The sequence below is a fragment of the Hippocampus comes genome, unplaced genomic scaffold (genome assembly GCF_001891065.2).
Source record: "Hippocampus comes isolate QL1 unplaced genomic scaffold, H_comes_QL1_v1.1 scaffold122, whole genome shotgun sequence".
Classification (NCBI taxonomy): Eukaryota; Metazoa; Chordata; class Actinopteri; order Syngnathiformes; family Syngnathidae; genus Hippocampus; species Hippocampus comes.
Window position 1 is genome coordinate 3,960,218 of NW_017842059.1, and position 19,787 is coordinate 3,980,004.

At 42.7% G+C, this 19,787-nt stretch overlaps 1 protein-coding gene across 1 annotated transcript; it reads right to left on the bottom strand.

The window, feature by feature from the left end:
* Positions 1 to 1,281: 1,281 nt before the first annotated feature.
* LOC109510942 (A disintegrin and metalloproteinase with thrombospondin motifs 15) lies at positions 1,282 to 17,600 on the bottom strand. The gene is made up of 9 exons (XM_019861646.1): positions 17,393 to 17,600; positions 16,331 to 17,362; positions 13,221 to 13,353; positions 12,092 to 12,259; positions 7,071 to 7,354; positions 6,552 to 6,729; positions 6,255 to 6,430; positions 5,662 to 5,837; positions 1,282 to 3,903 (listed from the first exon to the last, which is right to left on the bottom strand). Exons 2-9 carry the CDS (start codon positions 17,261 to 17,263, stop codon positions 3,126 to 3,128), a joined length of 2,826 nt encoding a protein of 941 aa, XP_019717205.1. The 5' UTR covers positions 17,264 to 17,362; positions 17,393 to 17,600; the 3' UTR covers positions 1,282 to 3,125.
* Between the last annotated feature and the right edge of the window lie 2,187 nt (positions 17,601 to 19,787).

The following is a 19,787-nucleotide window of genomic DNA, read 5'->3' on the forward strand; positions in this document are numbered from 1 at the left end:
CCCGGGAAGAGCCGGAAGAAGTGGCTGGGGAGAGGGAAGTCTGGGCTTCCCTGCTAAAGCTGTTGCCACCGCGACCCGACCCCGGATAAGCGGTAGAAGATGGATGGATGTTCTGAGTCATCCAGATCAAGATGTTTTGTGTCGAGCACAACTTGGATTAGTCCTTTCTTTTAACCTTTTTGATAACCTAACTAACCCCAGTTTAACCCTTTCATGCACCGATAAAGAGAACCTGTAACCTGAGAACCTGATAAGCTGTCCACTGGAGTAACCGCTGTCCCCAAAAGGGTTAACTTCATGGAGTATTAAAAATAAAACCATATCACATGGGAGTTTTTTTCTGCCAAAATGAGATTGTCGAGACCAAATGTCTATGAAAAATGCACGAGGGTTTTGTGCCAGCTCTGCACGGTGTGTTTTCGCAGTGCAGTCGGGACAAGGTTGCTTGACAAAACATCATTTTGAAATGGATGAATGAATCTGTTTTCATCGGCAGTCATGCCTCACTTGAACAGGGTGCAGGCATTAGTGATGAGATGACAAATACTGTCTCATTGGTGTGATTGGGAAGACGAGCTATTGTAGCACATAGACGTTTTAGTCTGCATTAGCTGTACTGTGTATCTTATGTGTGTGAGTGTGTGTACGTGCACTTGTATAAGTAAAGAACAAAATGTCAGTCGAAAAAAAGTGCCCTGAAAGAATGTGTCTTACATGTCTTTACTTCATATATACAGTACATTTATTTATAGTTTATTTTTGTTTACATCTAGATAAATGTATACATAGTATACAATACAAAAAAAAGAAATAATGTCTTTAGTACATTGAGTAAGGAGAAACAAACTGTACATTGCCATCTTTAAGAGTCGATGATATGTCTCCCTGAAACTAAACACAACAGACAAAGTGAAAATGGGCCCCTTTAACCTTCTACGGTGGAAAATTTCTGTGCGATTGATATAAGTCATGGAGGGTAAGGATTCGAACAGATCGTATGACATGAGCACCAATATCCCCAGTGAAATTTAAACAGTCCTTCCAAAAAAAAAAAACGAAGAAAAAAGAAAAATGGTGACTGGAATGCAATATGGCCTGCAACGCAGTAATCAGTCTTACGGGGACTGAGTATGGTTTTTTGGTCATCTTCCCTTCAAATCTAGGCATGAACATGGCTTTATATTTTCTGCACTGTACATGCAGCAAGCTTGGAAAAACAAAATAACACAAACATAATTTAGCAATTTAAAGATGTGTGGGCTTTTTTTTTTGTTTGTTTGCTTTGTTTTTATTCTGGAGGTGCTAAATCAGCCATGCTGACGATACAGTAAAGATAACAGCCAGCAACTTGGAGCAAATATGAATGCTTTTGCCTTTTGTGATTTTTGATTCATCAATTGGTAACATATGAATTGAAATTCAAAATAAAACAAAAATGGGAATTTATGCTGCAAATACTATACTAATTAATCCATTCACCATATTTATTAACAAACCGGTCCTGTGTTAAGAAATGATTAATCACTCAGCTAACAAGGATGCACATGTGGTATGGTAGCTTTTTATATGAACACTCGATTGTTGCAACGTGACAACCGTAACTTCAGGTTGCTTCTGTTGAGTCTGTGGTGATTCTTGCTCCACCTTCAGAATACGGATACCCAGATCAAGGTCACTAAGGTCATGGATTCTTGGTGCCACAGAACAAACAACGTGTCAGCTCGCTCATTTCTGAATGAACCATATGGTATGTAAACAGTCCACATTCACCACAGTCCATATGTCGCCCTTTCCGACAAAATAGTTACACTTTGCCTCTAACCACACATTTTATTTTAATCAAATAAGTCACATAATGTGATTGATCGCAAGAAAATCTGAATGACTCTGTTCTCATCACATTGTTCGCGCACGTTTTATTTTACAACGAAAGGCAATGTTTTTCATGACATGGTTCAGGTGACATAATGTTCATTTCAGATATACAGTACATCACGGCACATGGAGCGAAAAAGGTGATTTGAAATTGGAGAACCTCAGATGTGGATAAAAATCTGATATGAATCAGACACCTGCCAAGGTGACTGCAGTGTCAACAGACTCATCATACAAACAATACTGTCGATGTGAGTCGGATGTTACAGAATTTCATCAACTGAGGAAGCACTGTATGTGGGGGGGTCTCTAGACAAAACATTTGAAAAAAAATGCCCACTGAAAATTTAAACTGAAGCAAAATTAGAGGGCATTAAATGTGGTCTAAATATAACACATTAGTGCTTTGGTGACCTTTAAACAAGGACAACAATGCGGAGGTTACCAGCATTTATCTAAGGGGAGTCTGTTCTGGCCAACTAAATGCTATGCTTGTGTAATTGTTTGCATGTATATGGGTTTGTTTCAGGTCTTCTGTAAATGTAAATGGTGAAATTGGATACACAGTATGTACTTTGAAAATCAATGTAATTGTTAAAAGCATCTGATATGGACACAGAATCAAAACTGGACACTGAGACCTACAGTGTACTCTCGTCCAAGATAACTGTTCAGCAGCCAATAGCACTGAAAAAAACAAACAAACAAAAACCAGGAACATACATTTCAGTGAAATATTTCCAATACAATACTGCATTTCACATTTCCACCAGTTTCTTTGCTAAAATGAGTTGGGGGTGTGGGGGGTTGTGTGGGTGTGGGGAGAGTCATTTCACAGACAATGCACATTTAATGGTATTGCTAACAGCACAGGGTTCAAGCACACTCTGTATATCTTATCGGTTTGCCTGAACTTTGACTATTTTCTGCTCTTCAAAAATCCTCCCATGCATGCCAGGTATCACTTGTGGATACAGAGGCATATTTCACATCCCCGAGGAGGTAGACTTACGTAAAGTCCAACCTGACTCAACTGGTTAGTCAGTTGAGGAGAGCAAAAACATGTCCCTCTCGCATAAACAGAAGGTCTGAGGAAGACCCTCTCGGTCATCAGTGACTTTGTTTTTGTTGTTGTAACACCCTGCCGGCTGCAGTCATGCGGCAATTGAGTGTATTTTCAACCAACAAAGACCGCTGAGTTACAACCATGATGATGATGTGACATGTGTCAAATGCCATTTGAGTCACCCTTAACACAGTCTTAGATAACAGATGTCAAGCTCCTGAGGCTTCCTTCTTCCGGAGCAGTGGTCTCGTGGCAGATTTAGACCATTCTCAGTCACGCAGCGCACCGGCCGCCGTTTAAAGCCCCTGCCGCAGGACTTTGAACAGTGAGACCAGGCGCCGACATCCCACATGGGACATGGATCTCCACACGCTCTCAGAGCAACAGGTCTGTCAGCACTGTGACAGCCGAAGGCTGGATTCCCGTCCGTGTTCTGACACAGCACCAGCCTCTTCTGCAGGCCACTTCCACAAGTCACTGTGCATGCAGCCCAGCTTCCAGTCACCCAGTGTTTTACCGGCTGCTTCCCTGTCACCTTCTTTTTGGCTTCTACTTTGTTGCCAGTCAATAAGATGCTATTGTGTGACACGTGCTTCTTCTCTTCTTTCCGCAAGGTCTTTTCCTCTTTACTCTCTTTGGCAAGATAATAGGAGTAGCGCACCCTGGGAGGGGTCATCTTCCCTACAGAGAGCACCTCCACTGTCAGTGCCTCTTGCAGCGGCCTAGTGGACTGAAGAATCTCCACAGATGTTGAAGTGCCACTGTAGCGCAACAGGGTTCCCTTCACCATCAGGTCGCGCTCCGCAGCTGACACCACATAGTTGCCATTCAGCAGGTACTTCCCGTGCCCGTTCTTAACTGCGAGGTAGTTTTCGTCACTGACGATTCCTCGATAGCCCCGTTGGCGGATGTCAATGTTTGATGAGCCAACAGGCAACGTCACCACAAAGTTATAGCCATGACTGGAAAAGAGCACAGATGTAAACAGATTAAAGTCATTCCAGGTGAGTCGGCGTAAAAAGATATTGAAGAGACGTAATTTATTTGAAGAAAAAAATAAAGAATATTGACTTTTTAGTGGTCAACAAATTCTTGGGTCTCTGCACTATCAAATCAAAGTCATAGGTCAGGGGTCGGCAACCCAAAATGTTGAAAGAGCCATATTGGACCAAAAAAAACGAAAAACAAATGTGTCTGGAGCCACAAAAAATTAAAAGCCTTAGAAAGAAGGCAACACACGGTGTATGTATCTATATTAGCTATATTAGCCGACTATCAAAATGACTAAGTTGGCTACAAATACACAAAGAGCCTTCTTGATTAAAGTTTTTTTTCCCTGAAGTGCATCTTGAAGAGCAGGGGGGCCCAACCTTTTTTGACCAAAGCTCTATTTTTCGATCAACCAGCCTCCCGCGATCGACCCGCGACCGCACACGCACGCATGCACTTACACACGCATGCCATAATGAGCAACAACCATAACAGCCCCTGAGATGAACGAGGTACGGTACGCACTTTTGCAGCGTGTTAACTTTCGTAGCTGACGTGTACCGTTTTAAAATGCTTCTCTCGGTCCTTCAGATTGCCATTCTTTGCCAGTTCCCTCGGTGAATTGGACATGAAATCCCGTTTCTTCGTACAACAGTCACCTGCCTTTCATACCGCCCTGCTAATAGAAACGTTTGTCGCAGGCTATGACGCAAATCTTCGTTGACAGAAATGTTGAAATGAAATATTTATTCGACACGTTTTTACAGCATTGGAAAATGTTAAGAATGTTTGTCCTCCTACAGAAACCATATTCAAACAAAAAAATATATTTTCACTTCCCCGTCTTTTCCCATTTTCAAACATTTTTAAAAAACTCCAAGAAGCCACTAGGGCGGCGCTAAAGAGGTTGCCGACCCCCGTCATAGCGTATGCAGAGCACAGATTAATAACGTGTTGCCTGCATGTGCCACATGCAGCTGTAGATTAATCGGCTTCACTGATTGACACGTCCGATGCTGACATCTGAGTGTTCAAGTGCTGCCCCTTTTTTTTTTTTTTTTTTTTGCTGACCTTTCTCTTCAGACTCTTGGCTGCTTGCTAACAAGTATCTGCTCTTCTCGTCACAGTGCCTTAACTCCACGCCTGGACATCATTGTAATTAAATGTGTATTGGCCTTGGCTATATAACATCATTTGCACAGCCCAAACTAAACAATTTCAGGTGGGGTTTTACAAATTGGTTTTAAATTTAATGTCAATATTTTTCCCTTTGTGTATTTTCACCAAAGAATGGCTGAAATTGTTTTTTAAGACACCTGAAACAGTGGGAAAATGAGAGAAGTGGTCAATGGTTTAAATGCACACTTCAAGTTCAGTAACAAAGTTCAATCATTGAACCAAAAACTGGGATAGATATGTGGCTCATAGAGACACCCGTTAGCCGCAAACGTTACTGTTCGTCTCCGGCTGTACAAAGTTCATGAGGTTAGCATTAGCTTCTTTGTTTCTTGTTTGTTTTCTGTAGTATGTGTTCTGTTTTGGCTCTTTGGAAGTCACGCCAACATTTATGGGTTCAACTGTTACTAAACAATGATGATGTCATGTATGCGCTGTAACAATAATGTTTAGACTCCTAGTTATCCTAAAAAGTAGCTCTGTTGTTTTTAGCGTCAATCTTGTTGAGACATAGTTTCTCAAACATGCTGACAAATCACATACAAACTACATACATGGGTTTTGTGAACATTCCGGAGACCTTTTTACAGCCCTGGTTGTCACCTCCACACACATTGCATTTGTCAAATTTTTTCTTGGAATCAAGCTTTCCATCGCAGCCTGCTTTGATGCATCTTCCCTGAACACAGACAGCAGTGGAATCCGGTGAACAGGGCGTCCCATCAACAACCTGCAGGGTACGGATATTGAATTATTAAAAACAGTAAAAAAAATAGACAAAGCTATAGTTGTTGTCTGTAGTGGACCAGCTATTCTGCTGCAGCAAACAATCTTTGGAGAACTACAACCACACCACGTATTGAAATAAGGTGACTTTATAGCCCTTGAGAATGAAACTGTACGTTTTTAGTATGCAAAAGGAGCAAAGAAATTACCTTGAAGTCCAATTTATTTACTCATATTATTTGTACATTAAAGGACAGAAATGGACTACACAAGAGATGCATTTCTGAGCAGTGTTCTACTTTTAAATTAATGCACCATTAACACACTATTCAAGAGTTGTCTGTTATTCCAGGTCCATTAATGACTATTATTGTTTTTCACTCTTTCCTAGACATTAGAAATGATGAAAATCCATATGTACCTTTGGGGCAAGAACATAGAAATAACCCGTCCCATTGGCACGGCAGATGAGCTTGCATTTGTCCTTGGGGGAGATGCCAGAATATTTAGGAACCCAGACCACAGACGAGCCCAATCTGTTAGTGTTCAGGTTAATGCCATTGAACGCTTCGCACTGCTCTTCACGGAAACTCTTAACTAAAGGGGTACAAAAAAAAAAAAAAAAGTTTTAAATTGCAATGAAAATCACTGGCAAATTTCTGATGAAGAATTCAACGTCCTGTGATAAAAGTGTGAATGTACAGACAAAGCCTTGTACCTGTATCAAGACAGGGGTTGAGGTTGCAGGAGCGATACTTAATTCGAAGGCCATAGCAGTATTTGCCTCCGTTCTCAGGGACTGGGTTGTCACATTCTCTCCTCGCCAGCTGGACACCACCACCACACGTTCTGGAACAATCCCCAAATGAGCCCCACTTCCCCCATCTACCATCCACCTGGGACAAAAACAAAACAAAACAAAAAAAGGTAATACTTCTCCCAATAGAACATGCCACGCACCTTTCAAATGTGATGAACACCCTTTGCTAATATTCAGACTCGTGTTTGCGATACTTTATTGCATTGGCTTAAAAAACTTTTGGGGTACGCACTTGAGCCCAAACGGATTAATTGAGGTGATCACATGCGACCGTGTGTCAAAAATTTGTTGGAACTGGATTTGCAGCACCATACGGCAGATTTCTTACAAAAACACAAACGCGTCCCAGAAAATACATTAGTTTAGGAGAAGTATTTATGATTAAAAAAATCCCTTTACTTAAACAGTGTACCACACCTTGATGTGGATGGTAGTGTTCTTCTCAGTGCAGATCCCTTGGTAACAAACTCTTCCAGTGCCACAGCTGGTGCCATCTGCCCAGGGAAAGTGTCTGGTTTGACAAACCAGCTGGCCATGGGCCTTCCCTGTGCACCACAATTTGGAGCAGGGCTGCATGTAGGGGCAAGGCTTGGAGCCATCACCAAAAGCCAGTTCACACTGACTATGAAGACTGTAACTAGCGCCAGGCAGGTTATCGGGGAGAGACAGCTGCCTCCCGGGCTGATCCAGCAAACAGTCTCCTACAACAACAACAACAACAACAACAAAAAAACAGTTGGAAAAACAATCAATTTCAAGTATTTCATTCCATGATATTGATACAAAAAACATCCATCCACGCATTTGTACAACTGCTTGTGCTGTTCTGGGTCACGGAGAACTGAAACATATTCCAGCTGGGTTTGGACAAAAATGGCCTGGAACCAGTCAATCACAAGTCACATATTGAGACAGATAACTATTCATGCTCAGATTCACACCATCGCAGTGTGAGAACTGAAATTGCTGCACTATAAATGACAGCAATTCTTGACGTGTGTTCTTTAAATGACTACTTGAGAGTAAGTGTTGAACATAAATCGTGCAGAATACTATACAGCACTGTATAAGATATTGCAGCTTCACAAAATGTTTTTAGGCTAGTGCAAATGACTCATGTCATGCTAAACTTTATGACTGACCGCTCGTTTTACAAATATTATAGAGGACAAGAGGATGTCATAAAATCAGTGTGCTTTGTTGTCACAGAATCCACTTACAGTCAGTTTACACTTGGGAAAACTTGGTTATAAAGAATCTGCATAGGAAAAGACAAATGACTAATAAATAGAAATATTCTCCTCAGCCCTGCGATTGGCTGGAAAACCGGTTCAGGGTGTTCCCCGCCTACTGCCCGAAGACAGCTGGGATAGGCTCCAGCGCCCTCCGCAGATAAAGCGGATAATGGATGGATGGATGGATGGATGGATGGATGGATGGATGGATATTCTCACTAGTTTGATGTTATGCAATGAATTTTTAATTTCTCGGATAATATAATTTAATGCATTCAGTTAGTAAGCTTAATGAAAAGATACCAAGGGAGGCCACATGAGGAAGTCAGGAGTGAAAGAGAAGCATGTTAGAATACGACAGAACATGTGTAACAGCTTTTGGACAGTGGCGAGGTGTGCTGTGGGTGCGACCGAAGAGGGTGGTGGTGAGACTGCACCAGGGATCAACTCTGAGCCCCTTTCTGTTGGCATAACAAAAGATAGGCTGACAGATGAGGTTAGACTGGAATCTCCATGGACCATGATGTTCGCAGACGACACTGTGATCGACTGTGAAAGCAGGGAGCAGGTGGACGGATATTAAAAAGGTGGTGAGATAGTGAGTACGTACATGGACAGAAAGATAATAAGGAAAGAGCTACAGGCAAGAAAGCTGGATAAACACCTGAGACAAGGTTGATAAATGTATAGTGAGGATGCAAAAGATAGGCTTCGGTGAAGAGGACAAGTTGAAAGGAAAATAAGAAGGAGTTAGTAGTGTTTATTGTACTCCAGACTTGCATGCATCATGTTGCAGAGCACATTGTTAAAATGAGAAAAATGTTTACTCTAATCCAGGGGTGGCCAACCAGTCAGAGACAAAGAGCCAATTTTTTTACTGTGTTACTGCAAAGAGCCACATCATACACTTCCTCGCGCGCGCCCGTGCACACACACACCGCCGTTGTTTGCGCATGAGCGGTGATGCAGTCATCTGATTGGTTGCCCTCTCTGTCAATCAAATAACGGGATTGATGATAGGCTGACGTAGTACGTTCTGTGTAATTAGCGCCTTGTTTGAAAGGCATCGCCACTGCCGAGGTGTTTTCGACGCTTGTCATGTGAAAGCCCGGAGCCGCATTGAACCAGCCAAAGAGCCGCATGCAGCTCGCGAGCCGCGGGTTGGCCACCCCTGCTCTAGTCTATGGCCTTTACAGCATAGGACTTCTACAACAAGTACATGAAGACTGAGCGGCGACTGACTCCCGTTGCTCACCAGTTTGTTGTAAACTGTGTTGATCAGTGAGTTCAGCGGGTTTTAGGAAGCAACCAAAATACAGTTGTGCAGCTTGTGCAACTTTGTGTCAAGCCCCGAAAGCCAAGAGGAGTTGCAGACTATCTGATATTTCTCTCTTGTATAATCAGGAAGGATGGCTTTCACATTATATTGCTGACCCAACTACGTTATTACTGTAAAAACACATGGCGATGGTCCATCTATCCATCCATTTTCTACCGCTTATCCGGGGTCGGGTCGTGGGGGCAGCAGCTTTAGCAGTGAAGCCCAGACTTCCCTCTCCCCTGCCACTTCTTCTAACTCTTCCTGGGGGATCCCGAGGCATTCCCAGGCCAGCTGGGTGACATAGTCTCTCCACCCTTTTCCGACTGAGGACCATTGTTTCAGATTTGGAAGTGCTGATTTTCATCCCAACCGCTTCACCCTCGGCTGCGAAACACTCCGGTGAGAGTTGGAGAGCCCTGCTTGAAGGACCACACAGTACCATGTCATCTGCAAAAAGCAGAGATGCAATACTGAGGCCACCAAAACGGGCCCCCTCAACGCTTCGGCTGCGCCTAGAAATTCTGTCCATAAAGGTCACGAACAGAATCGGCGACAAAGTGAAGCCTTGGTGGAGTCCAACCCTCACTGGAAACGATTCCGACTTACTGCCAGCAATGCAAACCAAACTCTTGACATCAGTGGTATAGAAAACCACACTGCTCCTCCTTAATCTGAGACTTGACTTCCTGACGGACCCTCCTCTCCAGCACCCCTGAATAGACTTTACCAGGGAGGCTGAGGAGTGTGATCCCTCTGTAGCTGGAACACACCCTCCGGTCCCCTTTTTAAAAGAGGGACCACCACCCCAGTCTGCCAATCCAGAGGCACTCTCCCTGATGACCATGCGATGTTGCAGAGGCATGTCAACCAGGACAGCCCCACAACATCCAGAGCCTTGAGGAACTCTGGGCGGATCTCATCCACCCCTGGGGCTTTGCCACAGAGGAGCTTTTTAAACACATCGGTTGGACCGGCATCTTCCCCCACCAACGGACCCTACTCACCACCAGGTGGTCATCAGTTGACAGCTCCGCCCCTCTGTTCACCCAAGTGTCCAAAACATGCGGCCGCATCCGATGATACAACCACAAAGTCAATCATCGAACTGCGGCCAAGGGCGTCCTGGTGCCAAGTGCACATATGGACACCCTTATGTTTGAACAAGGTGTTCGTTATGGACAATCCGTGACGAGCACAGAAGTCCAATAACAAAACACCACTCGTTCCTCCCAATCACGCCCTTCCAGGTCTCACTGTCATTACCCACGTGAGCATTGAAGTCCCCCAGCAGAACAAGGGAGTCCTCAGCAGAAGTACCGGTACTCTCCAGCAAACCCTTCAAGGACTCCAAAAAGGGTGGGTACGCTGAGCTGCTGTTGGGTGCATACGCACAAACAACAGTCAGGACCCGTCCCCCCACCCGAAGGCGGAGGGAGGCAACCTTTTCGTCTACCGGTGTGAACCCCAATGTACAGGCACTGAGTCGGGGGGCAATGAGTATGCCTACACCTGCTCTACGTCTCTCACCGTGGGCAACTCCAGAGCGGAAGAGAGTCCAACCCGTCTCGCGAGAACTGGTACCAGAACCCAGGCTGTGTGTGGAGGCAAGTCCGACTATATCCAGTTGGAACTTTTCTACCTCGCACACCAGCGCAGGCTCCTTCCCTGCAAGAGAGGTGACCTTCCACATCCCTGGAGCTAGCTTCTGTAGCCGAGGATCGGACCGCCAGGGTCCCCGCCTTTGGCTGACGCACAGCTCACACTGCATCCGACCCTTTTGGGCCCTCTCATGGGTGGTCAGCCCACGTTGCCTCATCGGGCTGAGCCCAGCCGGACCCCATGGATGTAGGCCCAGCCAGTGCAATGCTAGTCTGGTGTGTTTGGGGCAGTGTTGCGCCTGTCTGGGCGTTCCAGCGGATTGAGTTGCCTCGCCCATTCAACAATTTGGGAACAGAAAGCAGTCTGCACTCAGCCGAAAAACGGGTGCAGTGTCATTTTCATGCTGGGGCAATGGTCCACTTCAGCATGTTTGTGAATTTGCTAGATGCGCTACACCTCACTGGGCGTTCCTGCCTTAACCCCTAGCATACCTGCAAATTTGTTTATAAAATGTACATGACATTTTTAACTGGATAAAACTTTCTTTATAGTGCAGGTGACATCATGTGATTTTGATATATTTGTTCGAGGCGCGGGCAGACAAATGCAGAGCTTGCGTACGTGCGTGTTTGACGTCATGTTATTGAATTCGCAAATATGACAAGTGGGACAGTCCCTCAGAATCATTGGAGAAATATAAATTAATTGAAATTTAAATTTAATTATAATCATTATCATCTTAATTTTTTTTTTATAGCACTGCTGTCAATATTTTTGGCAGGGGGGTCTCACAGTATCCAAGCTATTCTTTTGATCGACAAGAGTGTGTAAACTAGGTTATGAAAATGTAGAAAATGTAATTCCATTTTTTTTTTATTCATCCATCCATACTTTTCCTATAGCGCATATCCCCCTTTGGTGTTGCAGAGATCTCGAGGTTATTCCAGTTGACTTTGAGAGAAAGGCAGACTACACCGTGGATTGGTCACCAGTCACATATACAGACAGACAACCATTCATACTTATGTTCACAACATTACTGAGTGGGAACTGAACCCACACTGCTGCCACAGAAGTCAAGTGAATGAACCACTCCACCATTATTGACTTTGAAGCATTTTAATGAATCAACGACTACTGATTTTGCTTTTGTGTTTTATGACATTTGTAACAGCAGTTTAAGTTCTTTTTAAAGACATACAAATAGATGACGACCAGCGTTGGGACAAAATCTGTATTCCTTTTTTTGAATCAAGAAGCGTGCATAGGAAGCGTTCACTAACCATGACCTCGATCCAGAAATTCAGTAATGATGGCTGCACTGCACACAGACCAGGGACGACTCCTGTCGATCTGAATTAGAGTTGGGGACATCATGTGGTTGTCGTTTAGTTTCCCAAAGACCTCTTCACATGCCTTCACATTGTCATGGGGCATGTTGAAGACGTGACCTAAGAGGATAGCGTGGGAAGGGAAAATTAAAAAAAAAAAAGGTCACATCATAGTTGAAGTATTTCTCTTTTCAGTTTATTGAAAACATGACAATCTGTAACTCTGCAGACTATGTACTGCTATGTTTCTAGAAGCAACACTGACACATGTGAAAATATTTTTTCTAAAGGTTTCGCCAGACATCTATTCATTGTGTATGGAGAAGGCAGAGCAGACTAAAACTGGACTGATTTGAAGCTGATGTCACAGCAGGCAGGAATGCAGCTATGCATGGGAATATAAAGCATGGCATACATCCATGTGCTTAACCATGCCTGACAGGGGAATTCAGTTCCCAAGGAAACAATTTCTTTCCCTTAATATGAACATGAAGAACCGTCCAAAAGAAAACGAAACTGTGGTTTCAAAGTGATCAATTATGAGAAGAACATGTTCAGTGAAATTGTTTAACAACTTATTACATGACACATATGAGAGGAATGTAATGCAATGCGTCTCCGGGGGAGTTATTAGCTGGTTTTGGACACAGCTACAGCTAACCTTATTATAATTTCGCCACTGAGAACTGGAGTGGACTATCTCCTTTTTTGTCATTTCAAAGTTGAGTGCAGAAATGAATACAGAACGTGTGTATCAACGTGTGGCTTATGACACGTATTGCCAGTGTATTACGTGATGTATTTCCATTATAAAGGGTCATAAAACATCGATACATTTCCACTTTTTAGCACCATTTCTTTCAGATCTCTAGTTTAGGGTAGCCTTTTTTTTCAAGACCCATCCTCTGTCACTACTGCACCATGTCAATGTTTTCATTGTTTAGTTCATTGGTAAGTTGTACTGCTATATCCCGCTATTTGCATAACATGACGATTGCCAACAGTATCGTAATGGAAATGCAAGCCAGATCAGGGTTTCTCTAACAAAACAGGAAAAGAAGTGAACAACATTGCATCTCACCAAGTTCATGGGCTGTTGTAAATGCTGACGGCAGGCCATCATCTTCAATGACAGAGCAACTCCTTTTGGGGTCACACATGGTCCCAACATCAGCCATCCCCAGCGTATCACAAGTCGTGGCCCCGCAAAGATCCTGGTTGGTAACAGTTCATTATGAAGTGTTTTGCTTGAAGAAGGGATCAGAACCTTACTCACGACACGTTTGGGATAACTGAGCCATGACGATCACAGACACTAACACAATGCACATGCCCTGGCTTTGTTGTAAACTCACTCTGTGTTGATGGATGGGCTGCAGCAAGATTGACTCTTGTTATAAAGGCAATACAAGAGCATTAGGAAAGAATACATACACTTAGCCCACATATAGCCGTGTACAGTAATTATAGTCTATAGTCAACGATAGGTGAATAAGCCAGGAATTTATTTTGTTATTTCTAGTGAAGTAGGGTTGGGCAATTTTCCGACTGCATCACAAGTTGTGGGTGAGCTTAAATTGGTCTTTTATTCATTTGTGGTAAACCACTGGGTTGGACCGATGCTCTGTGGAATCGTTTAAGGAATTAAATGCACTGGCTGCTGCCTGAATAAACTTCTAGCTTACTTAATTTTGATTGTGAAAGGAGAAGCATCAACAATGGATTTTATTTTAGCTTTGGTTCTGTTTTTCACTTATTGTCAGTTTGACATATCGTGGAGATGTCACATCCTTTTCTCATTCTGGGTCTTTTGTTGAAATCCTTTGTCAAAGGCACATCCATTTCTCCACTGAGTAACATTGCAGTAACATATGCATTTCATGACATTGGGAAAATAACAAACGGTAGAGAGAATCCAATTGCTTTTGCATGGTACTTTGATTGTTATAGTTTTAAGTATCACAAACAAAGTGGCAGCCTATTTTAGTGGGGCTGAAGCCAGTACAAAATGAAGGCTGCATTCTTAATGTATTTTTGTTTTTAATTTCATTAACCCTTTCAGGGACAGCGGATTTCTTGTAAAGCCAGTCCATGATTTCCCTGTGTCCTTGCTTGCAGCAGTTACTAATGGACTTATATATGGCAATGTAATATGGCTGCCGGTGGCTTCACTTGTCCCTATGGCGAGTAAGTGGAATTGTTAGTGCAGTCATATATTAGCCCGTTCCCTCACGACGCTATTGCTTGCCTTATGAGCAAACAGGGCAATTAAAAGCAGAACAGAGACTAAAAAGAACGTGAAGGATGGACGTTTTTTTTCAAGAAAGTAAAACTTCATTACTGCTGTTAGTAACAATTAGCTAGCTCCTGCCGAACAGCAGAATATCAGAATGTGAGGCCTTAAGATTTCACAGAATAAAGTCAGTTGTGATGCAGACTGTCAATAGGAATGATATGCAACTCAATGTGGATACAAAATATGAAACATTTCAGGCAAGGTGCATCACATAAGACTTGTTTAGTTCAAACTTAATTTCGGAATGTAATTAAATTGGAGAGGGCCAAGGGATAAAACCAAATTAGCATCTCCCAGATATTTTCAAGGCAACGACTTTAAAATTACTTTTGTTATTGAATTAAAATATCAGTGAGTCATATTTTTCCCCAACCATTTAGGCACATGTGCGCCAAAATCCAATCTTTGCAACATCAAAAGTATTTTGGAGCAAACATTTATTGTGCTATGAGTCAAAGTCATGTGATTAGCCCCAACACACAGTCACAGCACAGTAACCAACCAATTGACCACCTTTTAAAAAAACAGCGGGACTCTTTGACGCTTCCACTCACCAAGTAGCTGTCGATTGCAGCTGTTAATTTGATTTTAAAAACATTATTAACTCTAAGGCGGCACAGTGTGGGACCGGTGAGCACGTCCGCTTCACAGTGCACAGGGTTCGATTCCAGCTGCGGCCTCACTGTGTTTGCATGTTCTCACCGTGCCTGCGTGGATTTTCTCCGGGTACTCCGGTTTCCTCCCACATTCCAAAAACATGCATGGCAGGTTAATGGATTACTCTAGATTGTCCCTAGGTGTGATTGTGAGTGTGAATGGTTGTTGGCCTATGTGTACCATGCGATTGGCTGGCAGCTAGTTCCAGCTGTAACCCGCCGACTGCCCGATGACAGTTGGGATAGGCTCCAGCACGCCCGCGACCCTAATGAGCATAAGCGGATTAGAAAATGGATGGATGGGTGGATATTAAAAACCCTTAGATGGTACATTTTTGTCTATAATGTTTTTGTTTATTAAATATGATGGCCTGGTTTACTTTGTGACAATACAGTGACCCTTTTTTTTTGCATACAATGTGGCAATGTGTACATGTTCTCTTTTTCTGGGTTATTAAGGTTACAAACACATTTCCTGATTGTGTGCCGTATTAAAAACAGACCAAAATAACACTACGAATCCAATGTGGTGATTTTGAACTTTTACAGTATTATCAGTTTTTGTTAGCTGCTTGTGAAATGTGCTCGCATATTGGATTCGTTCACCTCCTGTACATCTCCTGAGCCCTCTTTGTCCATCAAACTTCGTGACACCCCTGAGCACAGGTATGTATTAAAGGGAGCCACAGTGACAGATTGGTCTGCGCTCCTGCCACAGACCAAGAACAGTTGGGTTGTTTCTTGATTCAGCCTTTTCCATGTGCTGTCACGACAACATTCTTCAAGGGTATCATTACTTGCTCCGTGGTCTGGCAGCAATGGAGGTTAACCCATCTTTGAGGCAAATAGCGAGATTTTGTTCACTCGATTCACACTGTCAGAAACAAGCTATGGGCAGAGTTGGTTTCGATGCCGGTGGTTCAATCTGCACGCATGTACCCCAAAAGATTGCATTAAATAACTGTTTGTGCCACAGCCAGAAGCAATTTTAATCTTAACAGTAAATTAATTCACCTAATTTCTAAGAAGGTACCGAAGATATATTATAGAATGGACATTTTATGAGACACGAATGTGAGCTAGTTGTTTATGTAGATGAAGACTGACTTTTCTTAAATAAACACCTTTTCAGCGATTAAATTTCCATACTGTGGGTATTTTATAGTGACTCACTAAATGATCACAGACTGCATCAGACAAGTGACGCATACCAGCTGCACACGTTCTGATTTTTCTTACCTGTTTGGTGAAGAGAATTGCAGTGTCCCAGTACTCAGGATGCTTGTCGCTGTGTTTATTTAATTTCTTCTGCCAAGAGCAGAAATTACGCAGAGTTAGGGCAGCATTATTGGAAACCTTTGGCCCTCTGTCATCTTCTTTTAGCACCACAAAGCCCACAACCACTATGTTGATGGAGTTTAAGATGCTGGGGTGCTTGTAAAGCTTAGCAGCCACCGACATGAGTGTCAGCAGGTAATGCTTCAGCTCATCCCCGTGAAACGAATCCATGGATGGATCTGCCACCACCAGCACCTCCACAAACCTGGGGATGGAGGTAAATCTTTTGGACCTCCCCAGTCTTTCCAACACTGTTTCAGACGAGCCTCCAATTTCCATTTCACTCAAATACTTGTATTTTTCCAGGGACGTGTTAAAGTTAGAGTCACGTGTCACTCCACACTTGCTGGTGAAGTTACCGAGCAAGGGTGCAGAGCGACTCCGGCGATGGATGACGTGCGCCTTGGATGAAGAGTCCCCAGTCTCGGATGATCCATCCTCACCTCTTGCGAGGCTGATGAAATATTCCACGCCGTTCTCGTAAAACCCCCCGTTGAGACCTTTACACAAGCTTAGGGCAGCAAACGAGTCCGGCTGTGAGTTGACGTTACCGGAGTAGAAGCACTTCCTGAGGTCTGCAGCTGTCGATGCGTTGGACTCGAATGAGTTTAAACTACCCGGTCCGAGAAAATTAAAATCCGGCTGAAGGTGGAGGTAAAAAACCTGTTTGAACGCATTGATCCTAAACGTAACTTGTCTTTCATTCATTTGTAAATGCTTTCCACGCGCCACTCGTAAAGGCTTGCAGAAATCAGCTTCCATGCTGTGCGTAAATGTCACATAAAGAACCACTTGTATGCAAACGATCAAAGTGGAAGTTATCAGTATAGCCATAACTGCTCCACGTCTTGCAAGTCCCTTGTAAGTCCCCTAAATTACGTTTGCTTGCAGTTTATTGCACAGTAGCACTCGCTTAAAAAAAAAAAAAAAGAACTACAACTTCCATTCGTTTTGCTCTTAAACAATTATTTCGTCGGCGTGACAACTGAGGCCATGCAGAAAATCTCGAAGCGTGCACACCGATGACCTCTGTCAGCTGGAGGTTTGCGCAAAAGAGAGTTCATTGTTCATGCATCTCGGTTTGTGCTGCAGACCGCAGCCACTTGTAACTCTCCGAATATTATTGTTGCTGTGCAGCATATGTGACAGCAGCCAGAGCATCATCAGCCCTCCCACTTGCCCCCACTCCCACCGAGACGGTTCGCTCACATTGCATACACGTACAGCTTAACTTCACGTTTTTATACAAAGGCAGAAAAATACTCTTTCAGCCTTATTCTAAGAGTGATTTCGTGCTATAATATTGACAAACGCGTTCAACTGTGTCAAAAACACTTAAAACATTGGCAATTATTAAAACATTTCGGGGACTTTGAACAAACAAAAACAAACATTGTATTTTCTGGCGTATCGTGGCCTCGTATTGCATCGGTAATAAAGTTTGTCAAAGCTTTAATTTTGACACTCTATCAATGTGGCAGTCTGGAACACAATGGGAATAGGCAAAGAGCGACATCTGTTGGTGTTTGCAACGATCTTGGCCTAGTCACAATTGTGACACGATGAAAATGTCTTGCATTCTCACACCATCTACTGGTAAGGATTAAACACGTGCAATTACAACGATGATAACGCGCAGTTTGGATTGTCAAACAAGTTAATTTACCAAAGTATCCGAAGTAGTTTTTGGGGACTATCGTGCATTATGCTTTGAGTTTATAATAACAGGTTTTCCTTAGTTAGCCACATGAGAGGAACACAGAATTGCAATAAACATGTCTCAAAAACAACACCCCGTGTAATAGCTTCAACAGAACTGAGAATTATTGTGATTGTAAAGGGAGAATTTTATTTACAGCACAGCGTTTGCACTGTAGGATTGTTGAGCTAAACACATCAGCGAGATTGTAAATCATTTCAAATATAATATTCATAATGATGATGGTGATGATAATAATAATATTAAGAAAGAATGATAACAATTGAGAATATTCTTGTTATTATATTACATGAAGTAGTTTTGGGGGATTATCGTGCATTATGCTTTGCGTTTATAATAACAGGTTTTCATTATTTAGCCACATGAGAGGAACACAGAATTGCAATAAACATGCCTCAAAAACAATACCCCATGTAATAGCTTCAACAGAACTGAGAATTAGTGTGATTGTAAAGGGAGAATTTTATTTACAGTACAGCTTTTGCACTGTAGGATTGTTGAGGTGCACCTAAACAGATCAGCGAGATTGTAAATCACTTCAAATATAATATTCATAATGATGATGATGATAATAATAATATTAAGAAGAATGATAACAATTGAGAATATTCTTGTTATTATATTACAGAGTTTTATATAGTGCATTTTCAAGGTATGATAGCCTATATTTATCAGGAACATAGGCATGCATAGCATGATAAAGAAGTAAGGTATCATAATAAGTAAGCGTGTGCGCGCCCGCGCGCGCGCGTGTGTGCGCGCGTGTGTGTGTGTGCCTCAAAAACAATACCCCATGTAATAGCTTCAACAGAACTGAGAATTAGTGTGATTGTAAAGGGAGAATTTTATTTACAGTACAGCTTTTGCACTGTAGGATTGTTGAGGTGCACCTAAACAGATCAGCGAGATTGTAAATCACTTCAAATATAATATTCATAATGATGATGATGATAATAATAATATTAAGAAGAATGATAACAATTGAGAATATTCTTGTTATTATATTACAGAGTTTTATATAGTGCATTTTCAAGGTATGATAGCCTATATTTATCAGGAACATAGGCATGCATAGCATGATAAAGAAGTAAGGTATCATAATAAGTAAGCGCGCGTGTGTGTGTGTGTGCGTGTGTGTGTGTGTGTGTGTGTGTGTGTGTGTGTGTGTGTGTGTGTGTGTGTATACATATGCACACGCAGTATTCTACTAAAGTGGAGTGCGAGTGTGCGTGCATGCTTGTTTGCTTGGAAGCGTAGGTGTCAGATGGAATTGATTAAGATGGAACATGGCACACGCAGTACTGTATTCTACTAAAGTGGAGTGTGAGTGTTCGTGCATGCTTGTTTGCTTGGAAGTGTAGGTGTCAGATGGAATTGATTAAGATGGAACATGACTATTTTAAATAACTTCATATCAAATCTCGTCGCAAACGAAAAGCACTTTAGCTTTTGGACACTGGTCTGGGGTCCCTGCTTTTGACCACACACCCTGCCTTAACTGTGTTGCGATTTGCAATGTAAACGCAAGAGTGGCAAAAAAAATTGATTATCCACGGGGGTGGCCTAAGTCTTGGCCGGGGGTTGTCACTGATTCTCTCTCTCTCTCTCTCTCTCTCTCTCTCTCTCTCTCTCTCTCTC